This window comes from Phragmites australis, chromosome 14 (genome assembly GCF_958298935.1).
Source record: "Phragmites australis chromosome 14, lpPhrAust1.1, whole genome shotgun sequence".
NCBI lineage: Eukaryota > Viridiplantae > Streptophyta > Magnoliopsida > Poales > Poaceae > Phragmites > Phragmites australis.
In genome coordinates this window covers 28,766,284-28,785,266 of record NC_084934.1, presented here as the reverse complement: position 1 = coordinate 28,785,266, position 18,983 = coordinate 28,766,284, and the positions used below count along the sequence as shown (strand labels likewise).

Below are 18,983 nucleotides of genomic sequence, written 5' to 3'. Positions count from 1 at the left end.
GTACTGTGCGGCACTGTAGCACCGGAGACTGATTTCGCGCACTACAGTACTGCTACTCGTGTGGATACTGTAGCACTGGATAACTCCACTAACTTAGGCTGAGGAGTAAGGGCATTGTGGGGCATGAATCTATCATGTTAGTAAATCAAAATAATCATCTTTAGTCTTAGCTTTTACAACTGCTACGATTATTGCAGTAAGCAGACTTACAGGCTTTCAGCTCCGTGTGGACCCACAACATTCTTTTTAAAGACAGTAAAACACTAGTAGATGCTAGCATTCTTAATTTAGATCACAGCTTCAGAGTTGCATTGAGAAAATTGAGATTGATGTGGCCATCTGTTCTCAGAAGTTCTTTTTTAGGAAACGTCAGTTCTGAGAAGCTATAAACATGATTTCTTATCAACTTATTACACACAAAGTGCTCTATTCAATCCAAAAAAGGTGTAGGGCCAAAAGACACTGTTGCACCCACTGACGGGTTTAGTATTTTCAACTTTGGCGGCATGGGTACAAGCGAGGTAGGACACACGCAGACACGAACTGACACGTATATACACACAAGTTAAAAATACTAAATCCACCACTGTAGAGTAGTCTGCGATCATGATCTGCACAGTGTACTACCAAATGATCGGTTAGGCTTGGTCTAGCAGTCAATCACATCGGCTTCATCCATTTTCAGCCAAAGAAAGCAACAGAAAAGGTACGATCGTCCAGTTGTCATTTGCACCGTCGCTTATCAAGTGCTCCCTGTCTATTTGCTGGTGATTAATTTTCTTAGGCCCATGGCCATGGTTCCTCGCCGTCTTCTAGAGTATTCGGCGTGATGGGCAACTCTTCCCATTCCGTCACGAACAAAGTCATCTTGTGCACGTTCGCTCTCTATGCAGTCTAATCATGGTCCAGTTCGCGCTTAATTACGCTGGCCAACATAGAATCCGTCACGAACCAAGTCATCTTAATCATTCCTCTGACTTACCAGACCAGGTGAATAGAGTATCCGTAACTTACCTCTGTAAACAGTACCTATAAATAGTGATTTTATGAACAGCAGTTGCACGAATAGTAATCCCGTGCATGGCATTTTACCAACCCTAATCTCATAGGCAGTCCTTATGAACAGTAAATTACTGCAGATTATTATTTATCCAGACTTATATCACTGTTCACAGCGTTGTTCACCTCTGACCTACCTAAGTCGGAAGAGCCGGTTCACTATTTTTCTGGTCCAATTTGTCTGTGAAATTGCAGAAAACTACAGGTTATGTGATCCAAGTTGCAGAAAAAAATATCTATGGGCCGTGTCGCATAACCACTTGTTTCCTCAGGTTATAAGACCTCCGGCCAAAGGAAAAAATTCATAAGAGCAAGCAGACGCAATACTTATAAGAACCGTTTATTTGTATTGAGATTCGTGTTAGAAGGGTATGTGAAAAAAATTGTAAAGTATATGAGAAAATTAATGAATGGATGAGTATCAGATGGCAGAGATGGACAGTCGAGATAAATCATACATACGCAATACATTGCAGAGTTGTATTTCCTGACCTCTAACCCATGAAAAAAAATAGAGAAAATTGACTATTTAACATGGTAAAGGTTGGATTTCAATTATTTACTATCCTAAACTTTGGCTTCAATAATTTGCCACTAAAAACATTATCCACATTGATTCATGCCATTTTAGCCTATTTAATTGGTTTTGATTTTCTTTTATTTAGTTAGGCTATGCTAAATGACCCTTCTACACCTCCGATAAGAATCAAACACCTGACTCCACTTGACTGAGACCGATCGAACCAAATCGTGCCCCATCCACTCGATCTAAGGATGACAATCGGGCATGACGGGTATGGTAGTGTCCACCCATACTAGAACATGCTAATTTTTACCCATCCGCGGGTATACCCACGAACACCCGCTAGCGAAAAGCGGGTATACCCATTTACTCGCCAGCTGGGCGGTGGTGGCTCGGCTCAGGGTTGGGCGGGGTGGCGCAAGCAGGCGAGCGGTGGCACGGGGAGGGGCTGGGCAGTGACGGCGCGACATGGGGCGAGCAACGATGATGTAGTGTGAGGCGGGGCGAGGCTGGGCGGTGGCACGGGGCGGGGCGGGTAGCAACATGGTGGGGATGATCTGGGTGGTGGAAGCATGGGGAGGGCTGGGCAACGGTGGCATGGGACAAGGCGGGCAGCGACGACACTACGCAGGGGCGAGGCTGAGCGGTGATATGGCGGGGGATCTAGGCGGCGGTGGCGCGGGATAGGGCTAGGCGGTGGTCGTGAGGGGCGGGGCTAGTAGCAGCGTGGCTCTGAGTTGGGAGGGGCGGTGATGGCGTAGCTCGAGGCGGGGAGGGGCGGGGCGGGGACGGGAGGGGCATGGAGCGGAGGGTCAGGGGCTCGGGACGGTGCGGCTAGAAGTGGGACTGTGGGAGGGACGGGATTGGATATAGAATACAGATATGATGGGTTACGACTCACAAGGAGAATTGGAACCACATGTCACAGAAGTTATACGGGTAAACGAGTTTTACGAATATAGGTATGTCTTATCTGCACCTATTTACCCGTCGAGTGGTATTTTGCTCCCACAAATATATCACGGGTATTAAATACAACCCATACTTGATATTATTAGATTATTTACCTGTAAGTAAAAGAGTAATCGGATGGAATTGCTATCCTGTCTTGATCTGTTCTTTCTCTCTCCCCACAAAGGTGACCGCGACTCCAACCGTTGGAAACAGCGGTGGTCTTCACCGAATGTACGGATTGAACTTTGTAGAGTGTTTGCCTTCCATTTTCTCCAAATTTTGTTGAGTAGCCGGCTCGGTTTGTGGATCTAAAGTTTGGATGGTTGAGAGTTAGACTGTTGGGATGCTATAATGATTTCATGGCAGGCTAAGCCTCCCTCCCATCAAAATCCAACACATTTAAGAGACGTGTGGGTATGGCAAAAGTTCTCTTGTTGTTTTCGTAGTGAGCACAGTTGATCACTATACATGCAAAACAACAATATGTTCTTCTTTTTCTTGTTTACTTCATCTTTCTTTGTTGCAGCACTTGATGAAATTGGAATTCTTTATCTGTTTTTTTTTTTCTGTCAGCTTTGGATGCAACCGGAAGGAAAACAAGCTTGCACTGCATTTAACACGCTAAGGATGAGAGTCCTCCTTGAAGCCGCACCATTCCTTGAGATGTTTGATATTGAGGTAGATTCATCTATTTGCTTTCTTTCGTTAGTTTTAGTCTGATATGTTCTCTCTGCAATACAAGCTTTTTCTTACACAGTTTCAAGAAACACCTTCAATTATCACTTACAAATTTGACTTGTTTGTGCTTATTAGATATGGGAACATCCATGCCAGATCAACGAATCAAGACAAGGTATTTGGGTGAGAACTAATCCCTTATGGAAGTTGTCTGAAATTACAAGCCGCAAAAACTCTTTTATGAAAGGGCTCCAGATCATCGGCTTCAAGCCACTGGAACAACAAACAGAATTCATAAGAGCTGATGTGCAGCAAACTCCCAATTTGGACACGATTGTTCTGAAATATGATGACCCTTGCGAGGACTGTGAGAAGATGGGTATTTTTCCACCACGCTCTTCTACTGAGTGCGTCTTTCCAAATAACAAGGATGAGAGAGATATGGTGGTCAAGATGCTCACGTGTGGAGTCTCTTCCCGCGCTCGCATTATCTTCGATAATCAGAAAGTGCAATTCCAGAATCTGGAGCATGTTTAAGATCTTTCTATGCCCAAAAGAAAAATAAATTCCTATTTAGAATCAAAGTGACTGAAACACTGTTGGGCTCTTGTAACAATAAGTAGTATGTCATCTTTGTTGGAGGTTGCCAGTCATTCAAGAAATGCACTTTAATCCTTATTTTGTAATAAAAGTCAGCAAAGTGTTGGTTTATCCTTTATCTAATCTTCATCTCTCATAGTGTGGAAGCTGTAACAAAATAGGTAGTAGCCTAAATCATCAGGAAATAAGTACAATATCAAAGTAACACATCTCTCCAATAATCTTTTACTATAGTACGGTTAGAAGTAGAAGCTGTGAATCTATTGGGACTCTACATTTTCAACCAGATTGCAAAATTATTAAACCTCAGAACCTGCTGTGTCAAATCTACTTTGTGAATGAGATGGACTATTAGGGAAGGAGAGAAACCAAGATCAGTCGCAGATCTTGCATATACAATTATTTTGTTAAATATTAGGGAAGGAGAGGAACAAACGATGTGTTTAACCCCTTCATAGTTACAATTACAGCTGATGACCCTCCATAACAAATTACAGCTTGTGACGATTTGAGTTGAGAGTGTGGGACTTTCCTGCTGCACGTCGATCTTTCCACTTTTTTAATCTGGAAAAATAAATAGTAAAAAACTTGAATTGCGAGTAGAAGATCTTGTAGACATTGCGTCGTTCAAAAAGTTGTCGCTACCGAATGCTCCAAACCGAAGCCAATGTCCAAACTCGAAGACAAGGAAATCCTTGACAGTATGACTACGGAATTTCAACTATGTGATCTCATTGCAAATGCTCGAGATTGAACCACCTTTTTGAATTCTCGGAGAGTACATAACATTGCTGGATTATGAGCATGATGAACTGAAGAGGCAAACATGTTTTGAGGGGAAACAATAGGAAAATCCCTAATGTGGGAGAGGCAAACATGTTCTCCCAGATGTCAGAGTAGATGAAATCTATCCCACATTCAGAAAAGAACCTATGACTGGCACTGTAAAATTCTATCCTGAGACACAACAACTACTGCAGTCCTGTGATCGCAACTAACGGTAGTTTTCATAATGTGACTGACAACGTAGTTCCATCAAATAATAGTCGAAATGGCTCCCCTACTCTCCCTCCCGCTCTTGCGCTCCTGCCCTCACCGCTGCACTCACCACTCCCTTGCCACTCCTGCCCGTCCTCCACCCTTTTCACCCCACCTACTCCTCACTCCAGCAGAACATTGGTGGTTTAAAATCATCATCAATGATAGATTTTGAACCGCTACTTACTGACTATCAGTGTTGATTGGTAGCTCCAACCGATACTGATAGTTGGATTATCAGTACCGGTTAGAGCTATCAACCGATATTGATATGATTTTCCCCGGTTCAAACTTTTAGGGCCGAAAAAGCAAAAAAAAAAAAAAAAATCAACTCGAGACACCTGACTGCACAAGTCACGCGATTTTTGCTCACATGCGGTAACCGGGACTCGAACTCACGACCTCACAGCAGACCCTCGCGTATGACCCCTCTAACCATCTTAGCTATCATTCGTTCTCGATTATAATAGCAAAATCAATCATTTTGACATCTTCTGACCGAACGTTTGAATGACTATATGGATATCCAAATGACCTCAAATAAAAAACTAATTAACTACAAAGTTTTAGATCTCGTTGAGAGCTATAATTTTTATATAAAATTTGTCTCCATCCTACTTCGTATGAAAAACACTATGAATTTTTTAAGATGAGTTGTTATCCAACGTAGCTGAAACTTTGTTAAAATTATTTGAGCACTTAAATGACCTCAAATTAAAAATTTATCAACTACAAAATTGTAGATCTACAACTTTCTTATAAAGTTTTTCCCATCTAACTTCGTGAAAAGTTATGATTTTAAATATAAGCTGTGACAGTAGCAATCACCAGTGTCTGTTCGTGGCTAGAACCAGCACTGATAAATGGTTTCAGTACCGATTTTTAGCGGCTCACTCATTGTTTGCGCGTGGAAGCTTAAGAACTGGTAGTGATACATCTTCAGTTTCAATTTTAGCACAACCGATGCTAATATGCTGCTACTTTTGACTCATTCTGTAGTAGTGCCTCCTCTTGGCTTATAAGCTTGTGCTTCGTCAAATGGCTGGCAATCAGACTTTTTCACCGCCGTCTTACCATCTTTCACCTGGAAAGCATTTCTAGTTAAAGGTCCAGCAACGTCTCACCTCGTCGGTGCACCACTTTTTCTCCTCCGTGAATGACAGCTTCCTCCTTCTTGTTGTATTTCGCCGGTTCACTTTCCGCCTTTCGGAATCTTCAGTGACTCTTGCTCTTGACTCGATCCTCAGGGATCTTCCGTGAGATTCCATGTTAAGTTTGAATCGGATAGACACTTCAGATTTTGCTGGATTTTCAAAGCTGTTTCTGCTGGTTAGCATTGTATTAAGGTCATCTCCAGCAGCTACCTTAAATTTTCATCCTCAAAAATACTATTACAGCATCCCCTATCACTATTACAGCATCCCTTATTTTTTCATCTCTAGCAGCTACCCTATTTCCTATATTTTACTACTATTTTCCTCTCTTCGGACCCACTATCAGCCTCTATGAACAGTACTGCTACAATGTTGTACCGCCACAGTGGTGCTACAGTGTTTCCTTCGTCCGGTCCTAGCAGCACTGTAAACAGTACTACTACAGTGTTGCGTACTGGTACCGTGACCCGGCAAATTTACAGCCATATACTCTCCCTCCACAACACTGTAGCGGTACTGTAGCACGGATAGCTAACTGCTGGAGACCAATTTTCAGTGCTACACTACTTTTGCCGGGGGGGTACTGTAGCACTATACTATTACAACATCCCATATCACTATTACATTATTCCTTATTTTTTCAGCTCCAATAATTATCTTATTTCCTAGCTTCTACTACTTTTCTCTCTCTCTAGACTCACGGTAAGCCTTTACAAACAGTAATGATACAGTGTTTTCTCTCTCCCGATCACTTCCGGCCTCGGCAAACAGTAACCCGCAAATTTGCAGCTCAATACTCTCCGTAACACTGTAGCAGTCTGTGTGATACTGTAGCAACAGATAGGGTATCTGCTGGAGACAAGTACTGTGCGGTACTGTAGTGCCGGATAGAGTAATGCTGGAGACCAATTTCTAGTGTTACAGTACTTTGGATAGGCGCTGCTAGAGTTGGCCTAAGTACTCTAGTTCCGCTTCACTCAGAGATACATGCTTGCAACGCTGCATCAGAGAGATGCCTAAAGGGCATCAGTACAGGTGATGTCATCAGCAGAGGAGAATATCATTGCTTCCCCATTTAATAAAGCCATATTCACAACTCCAGCGATTGGATCACTATCTTGATAGGCATAGTAGCTACTGAACATCATATGTAAAATGCTGAGGCCAATGAAATCCTATCTTTACATTGGACATGGGTGAAGGAAGGATATCACCGAAGGGCTAATGGAATGAATGGACCATTCAATCATTCATACAACATACAATCTGCTAAAGAAGGTAGAGATAAATGCAACAGTAAAAACATAAGCGAACAAGCATGCAATAAGCACACTACATCAATTATGCCAGAGCAAAAACATTCCAAGCGTGTTCGGATCCTCCGGCAAAGCTGGCCTCGCCTCTCGCCTTGCCGAGCGAGGATACGGAGAAAACTAAACGTTTGGATGGGTGGCTAGTTTGTCTCGAGACTTACGTTGGCAAGATTTTATTTTTCGGCTACAGGAGAGCAAATTTCGCTCGCCTGAGCCGGTAAGGATTCACTCGCGTAGCAAGACGAGACAAGCGAACGGAGCATCCAAACATTCAGGTTCTTTTGATCGGAAATGCACCGACCTCGACTTCGACTCAAGTCCGATTCGTTTTTATTACCCACCCAATCCGAACCAAACGAAACCAAACACCAAGTCTTCCTCCCCGTCTCGTCATTGCCATCGTCGCCGCCCCCCCCCCCTTCCCCCCAAATCCCCAAATCCATCCGCACCCCGCCCCACCGAATCCCGCCGCCGCCGCGTCGGTATCCGGCGCCTCCGCCCGATCCGTCCGATCCGGGCTGAGTCGCTGCCGCGAGGGGCGGAACCCTAGCCCGATCTCGACTGCCGATGGGTGCCGGCCGTGTCTGCCGCGGCGGCCCCTCCTCCTCCCCCGCCGGCGCCGCCGCGGGGCGGCCGTTCCCGCCGCTAGCCGCGTCCTCCTCCTCCGCCTCCCCCTCCGAGACGGCGTCCACGTCGGTCACCAAGACGGTGAACGGGTCGCACCATTTTAAGATCGCGGGCTACTCGCTCTCCAAGGGGATCGGGGTGGGGAAGTACATCGCCTCCGAGTCCTTCTCCGTCGGGGGATTCGAGTGGGCTATATACTTCTACCCCGACGGGAAGAGCCCCGAGGACGGCGCCGCGTATGTCTCGCTCTTCATAGCCCTCGCCAGCGAGGGCACCGACGTGCGCGCGCTCTTCGAGCTCACGCTTGTCGACCAGAGCGGCAAGGGGCAGGACAAGGTGCACACCCACTTTGGGAGGTCGCTCGAGGGCGGCCCCTACACCCTCAAGTACCGCGGCAGCATGTGGTGAGTCTCCTCGGCTTGTGCAATAACATTTGGATCGGACTGCATGTGATGTCAGGATGTGCAGATTGTATAGTTTTGTGGTGCCCGTTGAATTGAAGCGACTGTTTGGATTGGAAATTTCTAATTTGATCATATGTTTGAGTAGAAATTGCTATGTCGCTATAAATGCTGGTGGTAGTTAGTTGTATGTAGGCGATTTAAGAGATTTTGATGCACATGGTTGCCCTTTTAGGTTTAGCAGTCAATTTGTGCTTACAAGTATTTCTAATTTGATAATTGGTGTGGATTATGTTTAGTGCGTATTATTGTGAACTTTGTTTTTAATGTTTCAAACATAGAGTTGTTGACTGGCATTATAGCTAATGTGTGCATGTGCTGTCTGCTTCAATTTGTTTCTGTTCGTTTTGGTAGATGGCTTGCTTGGTTGGCTCACTGTAAAAATTGTAGTGGATTCAGTTCATTTAGATTACTTTGTGGGCCTTGATAATCTGGTTTTATCCATGCATGTTTGTTGATGGATTTGATTTCAGTGTATGTACTTCATTACTTGGCCATGTATTGATTGACCAGTGCTGTATGGGAGCTCGCTGCTATTATGTTTTGGTTTGAGGATGTGCAGTGGGTTAAGTGGTTTAGATGTACAACAAATTATCTGCATAGTTATATTGTTTGCCTTGTTAGTTTATGAATCAGTGGGTGAGCCATGGTGGTTTGAAGTTATACTTTAGCCTGTAGGTATATGATTAATCTCCAAATCGATACTATCAGTCATGTCATATCTCTTGATTTCGATGATCGTGGATCATAAATATACCATTTTGCGAAATTTATTTGGTATTCGACTGTGATATAACTTTTCTCAACGTTTGTTGATTTTTGCATTACTATTGCAATATTTGAGTGTTGCTTGAACTATGTGCTTCAATATGTATGAAAATGGAGCAAACAAAGACAATTATACAATTGCTTGTTATGTTATGAGTTGTTAGTTGACTAGTTGGTACATACAGGTACTCAGATAAATAATGTCTTTTCTTCTCCGTGCAAAATAATGGAATGGGACAATGGGTTTTAATGTACTCATGTTAGGTTACATGATCTTTATCTGTCCAAGATGCATGTATGCAACTAACATCTAAATTTTTAATACCACAGACCGTGCACTTTGAATTATTCTTGTTTTCCTATAAGTGCTGCTTTGTCACCATGCACTCTGAACAATATATGTTCCAACTTGGCATCCTTGGAGCATCCCGAAGAAACCACTCTGTTTTAGTGTTGTTTCTGACTTTTAGTACCAACAATCATAGTTATTATGGTGGTGTGGCGACCCGCCATCTTCACACCTTTATATCGCTTATGGTGCGCGGTGTGGTGATGCCATACGAGCTAAAGAAACACCAAAACAGCAGCAAGGAGGAGGAAAGAAAAAGAAAAAGGAGAAAAGGGAAAAAGAGAAGGGAGAGGAGTTGGCCCAGCCCACCAGCCAGCCGACAAGTGCTTCCCCTCCTGTAGATATCCCCTCCCAGGTCGATGCAGCGCCATTGTGCTGTCCACTTTTCTCTCTCGCAGCGCTGCTTCCCTCGCTGGGGCATTTAACTATTTGCCACTCTTATCAGCTGAGTGGCAACAGATTTGCCATCCTAGCCCACTATCAGTGACTCAGGTGGCCTCACATGTTAGTAAGAGACCGAATTGACACACGATAAGAGTGACAAATAGTTAAATAATCCTCCCTTGCTTGCCTCCCCATCTTTCTCTCTCTGTTGCGCCCCCAGCCCCCCTTCTCATCTCTCTCGCGCCACTGCTCCTCACTGCGCTGCCCCCACTTCTCTTCCCTCTCGTTCCCCTTCTCTCAACCGCGCAGCTTGAGGGACGGCGGTGTAGAAGGGGATCGGCGGGAATGAAGCCGGAGGGTGATGGGGCAGCTTCGGCGACGGCAGATCTGGGTTACCCAACTCCATATCTGCATGATCTGCTCCCCAACGGCCCTCCACTGGGCGGCGGACGGGCGTGGCGGATGGGGAGCCATGGCGTCGGTGTGGCGAGCCTCGAGTTTCCGCCACGCTGATATAGCGACGCTATGGTGACACCCTAACAACTATGGCACAATTAAAACATTTGCTGGCAGTGATGTTGCTGAAGTCAGCAAAAGGCCTGTGGACCGTGGTATAATCAGATGCCATGGCAGGCTGCTGTCAAACCATAAACTGTTCATTCCAAAAGCTATATTGTTTTAGATTCAAGGAGTTCTGTTTGACCTTTTTTTTTATGATTTACTCTCCAAATTTGAAAACTTTTGTGTTATTGCTAGTCTGATAGGATTGTATCTACCTCATAAAGGGGCTGTTTTTTTTTACCATATATTCTCCATTGCTACCCTGCTAATGTTTTGTTGTTTCTAATGCTAATCACCATTTGTATTGTCTGCATTAAAATATGATATGTGCGTAACAGTTATGGTTGATATTGTAGTTTCTTTGTAAACATTAGTTGCTTGTGTGTTTCTTGTGCCGCTTGCATCTTCTGGCCTTATATTTGGGCATTCAGTGTTGCAAGTTTATTTTTGGATGATATGTAAGTTGATACTATGTATTTCAGGAAATATTGTGTTCATGCAACACTTAGCTTTTGATTCATATATGTGTTGATTCATCTATTTTTCTCACTGCGGTTCCGTGATTACTCATTTTTTCTGTCATCCTACTTGGCTTTCTGCTTGGTTGGTTTCTTGAATATTACATATTACCACTTGCATTATGCCTGGAGTATTCTTTCATTTCACTAGTTATCGCCTATTGGAAGTAACTTATCTTTCTGTGCATGCAGGGGCTACAAGCGTTTCTTCAAACGGTCAGCCCTGGAAACATCAGATTATCTTAAAGATGATTGCCTTTTAGTGAACTGCACCGTTGGTGTTGTTCAATCACATACTGAAGGGCCGAAGATATACACAATACCAGTGCCACCGTCCAACATGGCTCAACATATTGGCCAGCTACTTACAAGTGGAAAGAGAACTGACATTACATTCGAAGTTGATGGAGAGATGTTTCCTGCTCACAAGGTGGTTCTTTCGGCCCGGTCACCAGTTTTTAGGGCACAGCTTTTTGGTCCCATGAAGGATAAAAACATGAAGTGCATAAAGGTTGAAGACATGGAAGCTCCAGTCTTCAAGGTTTCCCTGGCTCCCTGTTTATTTTTGTTAATTTATCTTTCATGCTATCTATTCCCTTTGATTTTGTTATCGTCATAATGTCTTGAGAGGTAGTCACTCCTTGCTACTATCACCATGTCATGTCATTAAAGTGGTTGTGAGATTTTTCTAAAGCCACTGGTTGGGACAAAAAAAAAAATGATCGAGCAGCTTTTGTGCATATTGCTTCAACAGCATATAATATAAAAATAACCTGCTAAATTCCGAAGTCAGAACTTAAGCAAGCAGATACTTTGCCTTTATGAAATTTAGAAATTAGAATATCAATGGTAGCAAATATAGCAACAAACGCTGCTGATATGTCATTTGATGGTTACTATTTTTACTACTTATTTATATTGTACAATTATCACCTTTTTAGAATAGAAGTCATGTTCATCTGGTGATACTTGTTCTACTCTGATACATTGTTAATTGGTCCACTTTATGCTCACTAATGTTCGCATCCCCTTAGCTCCTCAGAAGCATGATGTATTCATTTTCCTTATTTGTGAACCTCCAGCATCCATTAATTCAATCTGAGCTGCACATTGAATTTTGCAGGCCTTACTCCATTTTATGTACTGGGATGAGTTGCCTGACATTGAAGAGCTTACTGGTGTAAATACGACTTGGGTGTCCACTTTGATGGCTCAACATTTACTTGCTGCGGCGGACCGTTACGCATTGGAGAGACTAAAGTTGCTCTGTGAACTCAAGCTATGTGAAGATGTTGCAATAAACACTGTTGCAAACACTTTGGCGCTGGCTGAACAGCACCACTGTTATCAGCTAAAAACTGTTTGCTTGAAATTTGTGGCTCTGCCTGAGAATTTGAAAGGTGAGTACAATATTTCTGAAGCTTGATTGTATATTGATTTCTCATGGAAGCTGGTAGGTTCTAGCTAGAAGTTTGTTTAGGTGAAATTAATGATATAGCTCTTCTAGTTACTACAGAATTTTTATTGTCATATGAAAAGAAAGACGTATTACAGGATCACTTTCATATTAGCCCCCCAAAGACTGTAACATGTAGCATCAAGTTTTGTTTGCACTGGAACATTGTAATGCTAATAATTTATTGGAGATTTTAGGAGCCTATGATGCATCGAGGTTCAATCATAGGTTCAATGAGATTCTGTGCACTATACCTTAAAATTTTCAACGGTTATCACAATTTGACACCTTTACTGCATGGCCACTTCCAAATTTTTGTTAGTCAATGCTGATGAATAGAAAGATACCATAAGCATGTATCACAGTGCTCATGAGCACAAAATTGTAGTTAGAAGTTATTAGTGTATATACAGCCAGCTTATTCCTTGGTTACATGGTTCGTTCACTGTAGGTTTAGGGACTTGAGGCATGCCCGGGGTATAAAAAGTGATTCTGGCTCATTTTCATGGTGATTTTGTATGTGAAATTGTGAAACATATAGTTTCTTTAGAAAAACGTGTGGGCAGATTGCCTCAAGATAATCTGAGAAATAAGTAAAGAGCTTGTCAGAAAACATTAAACTGAATCTGGCATCACATCAGTAATAACCAGGTGTTCCTTGCCCATTTTGGCCGGCTAGTTACTGTTCATATCATTCGACTTGTGCAATGTTGGCTGCAAAATCTGATAACCAGAATCGTTCACCTAGTATTATGCATTCAGTGCCATCTTTCAAAAGTTAAAATTTGGATTCACTTTGTGGCTACTAATGTTTTCCATTGCTTATTTTACTGCAAAAACAGTATAGCATAATGAAATTGATATTCTTGTATTGAATGGATGCACGTGGCATGTTATGTCATACTATTTACTGGCGTATCACCTGTATGATATTTCGTAATAGATACCTGCCTTCAAATATCAACGCTTAACCATGTTTTTATTTTGCAGCTGTGATGCAAACCGATGGGTTTGATTATTTGCAGCAAAGCTGCCCGTCCCTTCTGACCGAGCTTCTCGAGTATGTGGCCAAGGTAGGAGAGCATACGATCAGCCCGTGCTTGTATTCGAATGAAGTCCTCGATGGCGGCGATGCTAATGGAAGACGCGTGAAACCAAGAATTTAACCGCTGCCCTGATAAGCCTAGAGTTCCTTGTGTCTTTTTTCGTTGCAAAGTGCTTTCATTAACGGTGCTTTTGTGGTGCCATATCATGCATGTTGTAGCGTCTCTGTGTGTTGTAACTTCCATCTCCCTTCCTAGCCCTATTGCTGCAACTGTGGAGCGAGTTATGGCTAATATACATCCTACTGACTAGTGTACTCCAACTGCATTGCTGCAAAGCTTGTGGTGCTTTGCAGCATGTGATCATAAGTGCGCACAGGTGGCACGGCAAAGACGGACTGGTGCAATGTTTGATCAAGTGGAAAAACGGCGCAGAATTTTTTACACCAGGTTGTACTTGTACCTTCTGCTGGGTCAGCTTTGTCGATTCAAAGCCGTCTGTATTTGGCTGTAATCAATTGAAATGATGAAATGTTCAGTTGGGTCATGCATGCACCTTCAGTTGCGCACTTCTGAGAATCGTTTACCTGTGTGGCTGTGTTGCCTACTTGCTATCGAGTAGCTGTGTGCAATATAGAGATGTGGTATCAGAAGAAATTAATAAATCATGAGGCTCCAGGTTTTTTTAAAATCGCTCGCATAAGCATCCATGTAATTAACCACTTAGAGGAAGAGGCAGACCGACAGACGTTGCCCAGCAGAAGCCATCGATCTGATCGACCCCACGCAGGAAACCATCAAGCTGCTTTGCTTGCTCTGCACTCCCCCTCTTCTCGCTGCGATCCCGAGGGAGAGAAATCCAGCAGCTGGGTGGGCCTACCGAGCGACAGATCGCGGCGCCAGCGCGAGCTGCGGTTTCGGATTGGCGCGGCAGATCTCGTTGGGCGGCGGCGTCCGCCACGACGATGAGCAGCAGCTCCCCTCCGCCGCCCGCGCTTCCCTCCGGGGTACCACCTCTCTCTCTCTCTCTCTCTCTCTCTCTCTCTAGATCTGGGGACACGCCGTGCTGTTCGGGATGCTTCGAATCGAGCGACCCTTGTGCCGTGTGATCTGATGCGCGTCCTAGATCACCTGGTGTTCCTGTCGCGTTGTTACTTGAGGGGCCGTCGCGGAGAGGTTGGGCGCGGACTCTGCGTGACGATGCTTATTAATGTCACGATGTGTTCCACTTGAAATGCGTGGTTGCGTTGGGCGCATGTCAGAGATTACAGCGTGTGGATCTCGCTAAACCATTGTACATTCCTTAATTCCGTTTGTACCCTATGCTAGTGAAAGGCTTATGTGCTGTTATTTGTTAGTTGATTCGATTCAAACTTCCAAGTGTGTTTGCTTGATGTTCTTTGGGAGCATAACCAATTTACCGACTTGCTATATGTTGGCTAAAAACTGAACTGTGGCTGATAATGTGGCACATCTTATGCTGTGTTTGTCACTGACTGATGCTACCTTTCACAAAATGCAGGGTGGAAGCTTCTTCAGAGGATACACAAAGTTGTGCAAGGGCCTCGCCGTCATATTGCTCCTTGTGCATCTTTTAGTCCAGCTGTTTCCATCGGCTCTCGCCTATCTTGCGCTTATTCCATCAAGGTAGCAACTCAGATCTCCAATGTGTTGACATCCTATACGGATCAATATATTTTAAGTACCAGATCTGAAGCCCTGTAGCTGCTTGTTTGCCCTAGTGTCTTTTTACATTGAGCACTGACTTTTTGGATGGAGTTCTTAATATGGCATGGATTTGCAGAGTGTAATATGACATCTGAGAAATGCTTGCTCCTCTGTAGTCATTTGCTAATACTGATTGGTGTATAAAAACTGCTAATATAGATACCTAGCACATCCATTGACCACTTTGGGTGCTAGTTTAAAATACTTAGTAATTGTAGTGATGATAATTTTTGAGAGCCGCAGTATGTTTGCGGCAATGCTTTAGATTAAGGACATGTTGGTCTCAGCATTAAGTTGTATTCAGCATCGCATCTCGTGCACAAAAAAACGATGTGTTGGCTTAGCCTATTAAATGAATTTACCAGATATTCTCTAAAGAAAGAACTAGTAAGCCAAATGTGAGTGTTAAGTATGGCTTTGAAATGCTACACTCTTGAACTTAAACATGTCGACTGTTTATACTCTTCTCACGAAAACTCATGATTCATTTTTTTTTCAATTATTTTGCAGGACGATCCCTTTTGCCTGGAACCTGATAACTGCTGGCTATGTTGAGCAAACAATTCCAGGGGTAAAATTTTTCAGCCCATCATTTATTCAGAGCATCGAATTCTGTTTTTTATTTACCTCATGACCATCTTTACACTATGCCCTTTTCTTTTTTATTTAAATAATACTACTGCAACTAAATTCCCTTGACATTAAATAATTCCGGAGCTGAAGCGAGTGACTTTGCATCCGGGCCCATATGTTTCATTTGTTTATTCATGTGAAAGAAAAGCACTTCCAAATCACATAGATGAGCTAAACGATGTTTTTGTATGGTTAGCTATTAAAAAGAATCTGCCAACTCAAAACTAGTAATGAATTGGATGAAATTCAGGTAGGGAGTGGAGTAGAGTACGTTTTCCATCGTTTGCCTGGTTGGATGTAACTTATGTCATTGAATTAATCACATTTAAATTAGGAGAAATACTGACTCTAGTTGATTCCATCTTCGTTTATGGATGACAAGATTTGCAAGGCATTGAGTGGAAATAGAATTTCTCTGATTACAATGGTGGACATATAGCATGGTACTTGTTAATCGTTACTAAGACATCTTCTAGATGTGCATCCTAAACTTGAATCTCATGTTAGGAAATGGAAAAGGCTACTGTTCTGTTTCATGGCTGTTTTTCCTTGAGTGTTTGATCTGCCAATTCGTGTTTGCTGTTTGTATGTTAAATAAACTATTTTGTCAGATTTGTAGATTCACCTACCTACTGGTCTTAATTTTCGTGTACGTTGCAAACTTTTGGACAACTATGTCTTGTTAAGAACATATATATTGAATGAGCTCCTTAACTCACTTGGGAAATATTATTCCAGGTGATTATCAGCATAATTGGTCTTCTTTTATTTGGGAAGCTGTTAGAGCCTTTATGGGGTGCGAAAGAGTTATCAAAGTTCATCTTTATTGTCAACTCTTCAACTTCTGGGTGTGTCTTCATAACTGCCATTGCATTGTACTATATGACACAGCAGGAGAGCTACCTGTAAGTATTGTATTTCTCTGAAAGCTTACGAGCCAAGTTGTTTTGATGTTCATATCAGGTACAGCTTTGGTGTTCTTACCGTCTGATTTTCCAGATACACTCCTTTTTCTGGATTTTATGGAGTTCTGTCAGGATTGTTGGTGGGCATTAAGCAGATTTTGCCTGATCAAGAACTTAATCTTTTTGTGCTAAAGATTAAGGCAAAGGTTTTTTTCTTGAACTATCAATAGAATAACTCTAATTTCATGTTATTATTAGTATTCGCTAACAATCTGCGTTTTCCTGACAGTGGATTCCGTCTCTTGTTGCACTTATCTCAGTTGTTGTAACCTTCTTCGTAAAGGAATTGGTGTCTTATCTTCCAATTTTGTTGTTTGGCATTTATATGAGCTGGATTTACCTGCGTTACTTCCAAAAGAGGCTTGAGTCGGGCCTGAAAGGAGACCCAAGTGAGGAGTTTTCTTTCTCAAGCTTCTTCCCTGAATTTCTAAGGTAATACATTTTCTGTTATAAAAGATACTGACTGTTGTGCGGTTTACTGAATTGTACTCTGACAAATTTATCAAATATGCAGACCAATTCTGGACCCAATAGCTTCTATATTTCATAGGCTTCTTTGCGGAAGATCCGAAACATCTGACTCCAGGGGCCAGGCATTAGATACCTCGTCATTGCCTGGTTCAGACTCTATTGAGGCAAACAGGAGGAGGTTAGCTTTTGTGGCTTTGTCTTTAATTTTTTAGAGCATAATTTTGACCTGCTCGTACAATCTATTGTGGATGCAATTCTTTGGAATGTTTTCTTGCTTCTAAGCGTTTATGGAGAATGCCAAAATCAGTTCTGGATTTATGTTCTGATATTGTATCGTATCTTAAGGATCCCATCATTTTAGTTGCTCTATTTGTTCGTGATGATTGTCATGCTTTTAGTTCCACTTCTTTTTCTGCAGTAGTTAGTATCTCTACTTGGCTATTCTGTTTCCTGCATGACATTGCTGGTGGTTTAATAACACATAATTTTGTTGCCACTTGCTAATTGCATGCCCTTGTGGTGGTTGTGTCCTCAACCTCACTAGATTGTTGCTTATAATTGTAGAGAAAGGGGTCAAAGGGCGCTGGAGCAAAGATTAGCTGAGAAGCTGGCTGCAGTCAGAAGTTTGGAGGGCACATCGCTCCAAGCCGATGACAAAGTTTGAGTGTTCTGTGCAATGAACTGTGCAATTTGTGAATTCCCGGTGATGCGTTGTCCAAGTGATTCCCTGAAGGACAGAACGAAAGAAGAACATGGATTTCTAATGTACCCTTCAGCAGCCCCGTCCTCACCGCCGCGTTCTTCATTTTTCCCAGGTTTCTCATCATCTGGAATCACCTCATGAAGCACTAAGCTGTATACAGAGCATGGCCATGGCGACTTGAGAATGTGATGTTTCCTAGGACGAGAACTCGTCTATTTTTTCATTTTTTTAGGTTGATAGAATTCACAGGAACAAAATTATGTAAGGAGCTTTTAGAGCTTTATTTATGTTGTTCATTGCTTTTCGTATCCCGCTTGTTAGCACTATCGTGACAACGATGTGAGAAGATCTTGCCTGTTTGTATTTCTTAGATTGACCAGGCTATGATACGAGACTGGCTGACCCTTCAGGCAAACAGTGCCGGTTGAAAGCCGGTGGCTCCTGGGTGACCTCCACCTATGCCTATCCTTCTAATGATGTGGAGGGTTTAGGCTTCATGCTAGTATGTGCAAGTTTTATTTGCTAGAACGTTTAGGCTTCATGCTCTCCTTGGCAAAGTTGTGCAAGTTTTCTTTGCCAGAGGAGCTAATAGCCACGTAATAACGTGCAAGTTGGAAGATCAGACACCAATTCATGCTCTCCTTGGCAAAGGAAATCTCTCACGGCATGTTCAACTGAGTGACGTCATCTATCTGTAGGAGTTGTAATGTAGGATTTTTAATAATGTGGAGGGTTCTTCGGGAAAAAAAGAGAAGAACACGAATTGAAAATTAAACCCTACTATATAAAATATGGTTGATTTTCAAAATTAAATAATTTACTTATTTTTATTAAATAAATAATTTACTTAGCTTGTCACATCTTCTCATACTCTTCTCGTATCTACTAAATTTTTAAAAACTAAATAATTTACTTATTTTATTATTTATCCTTATTTTCTAGTCTCGTCATCTTTAAATGACATAGAGGGTGTGATAGACGATATCTGTCTACCCAT

At 42.6% G+C, this 18,983-nt stretch overlaps 2 protein-coding genes across 2 annotated transcripts; both read left to right on the top strand.

Moving 5' to 3' along the window:
- Window positions 1-7,714: 7,714 nt before the first annotated feature.
- LOC133890444 (BTB/POZ and MATH domain-containing protein 1-like) lies at window positions 7,715-14,038 on the top strand. Its single transcript, XM_062330813.1, has 4 exons — window positions 7,715-8,350; window positions 11,180-11,528; window positions 12,111-12,387; window positions 13,434-14,038. The coding sequence occupies exons 1-4, from the start codon at window positions 7,887-7,889 to the stop codon at window positions 13,607-13,609; spliced, it is 1,266 nt and encodes a 421-aa protein (XP_062186797.1). The 5' UTR covers window positions 7,715-7,886; the 3' UTR covers window positions 13,610-14,038.
- A 185-nt stretch (window positions 14,039-14,223) lies between these two features.
- On the top strand, window positions 14,224-18,353 carry LOC133890445 (rhomboid-like protein 19). The gene is made up of 8 exons (XM_062330814.1): window positions 14,224-14,493; window positions 15,009-15,133; window positions 15,725-15,785; window positions 16,586-16,752; window positions 16,847-16,958; window positions 17,042-17,244; window positions 17,327-17,461; window positions 17,848-18,353. Exons 1-8 carry the CDS (start codon window positions 14,452-14,454, stop codon window positions 17,945-17,947), a joined length of 945 nt encoding a protein of 314 aa, XP_062186798.1. The 5' UTR covers window positions 14,224-14,451; the 3' UTR covers window positions 17,948-18,353.
- The last annotated feature ends 630 nt before the right edge of the window (window positions 18,354-18,983 follow it).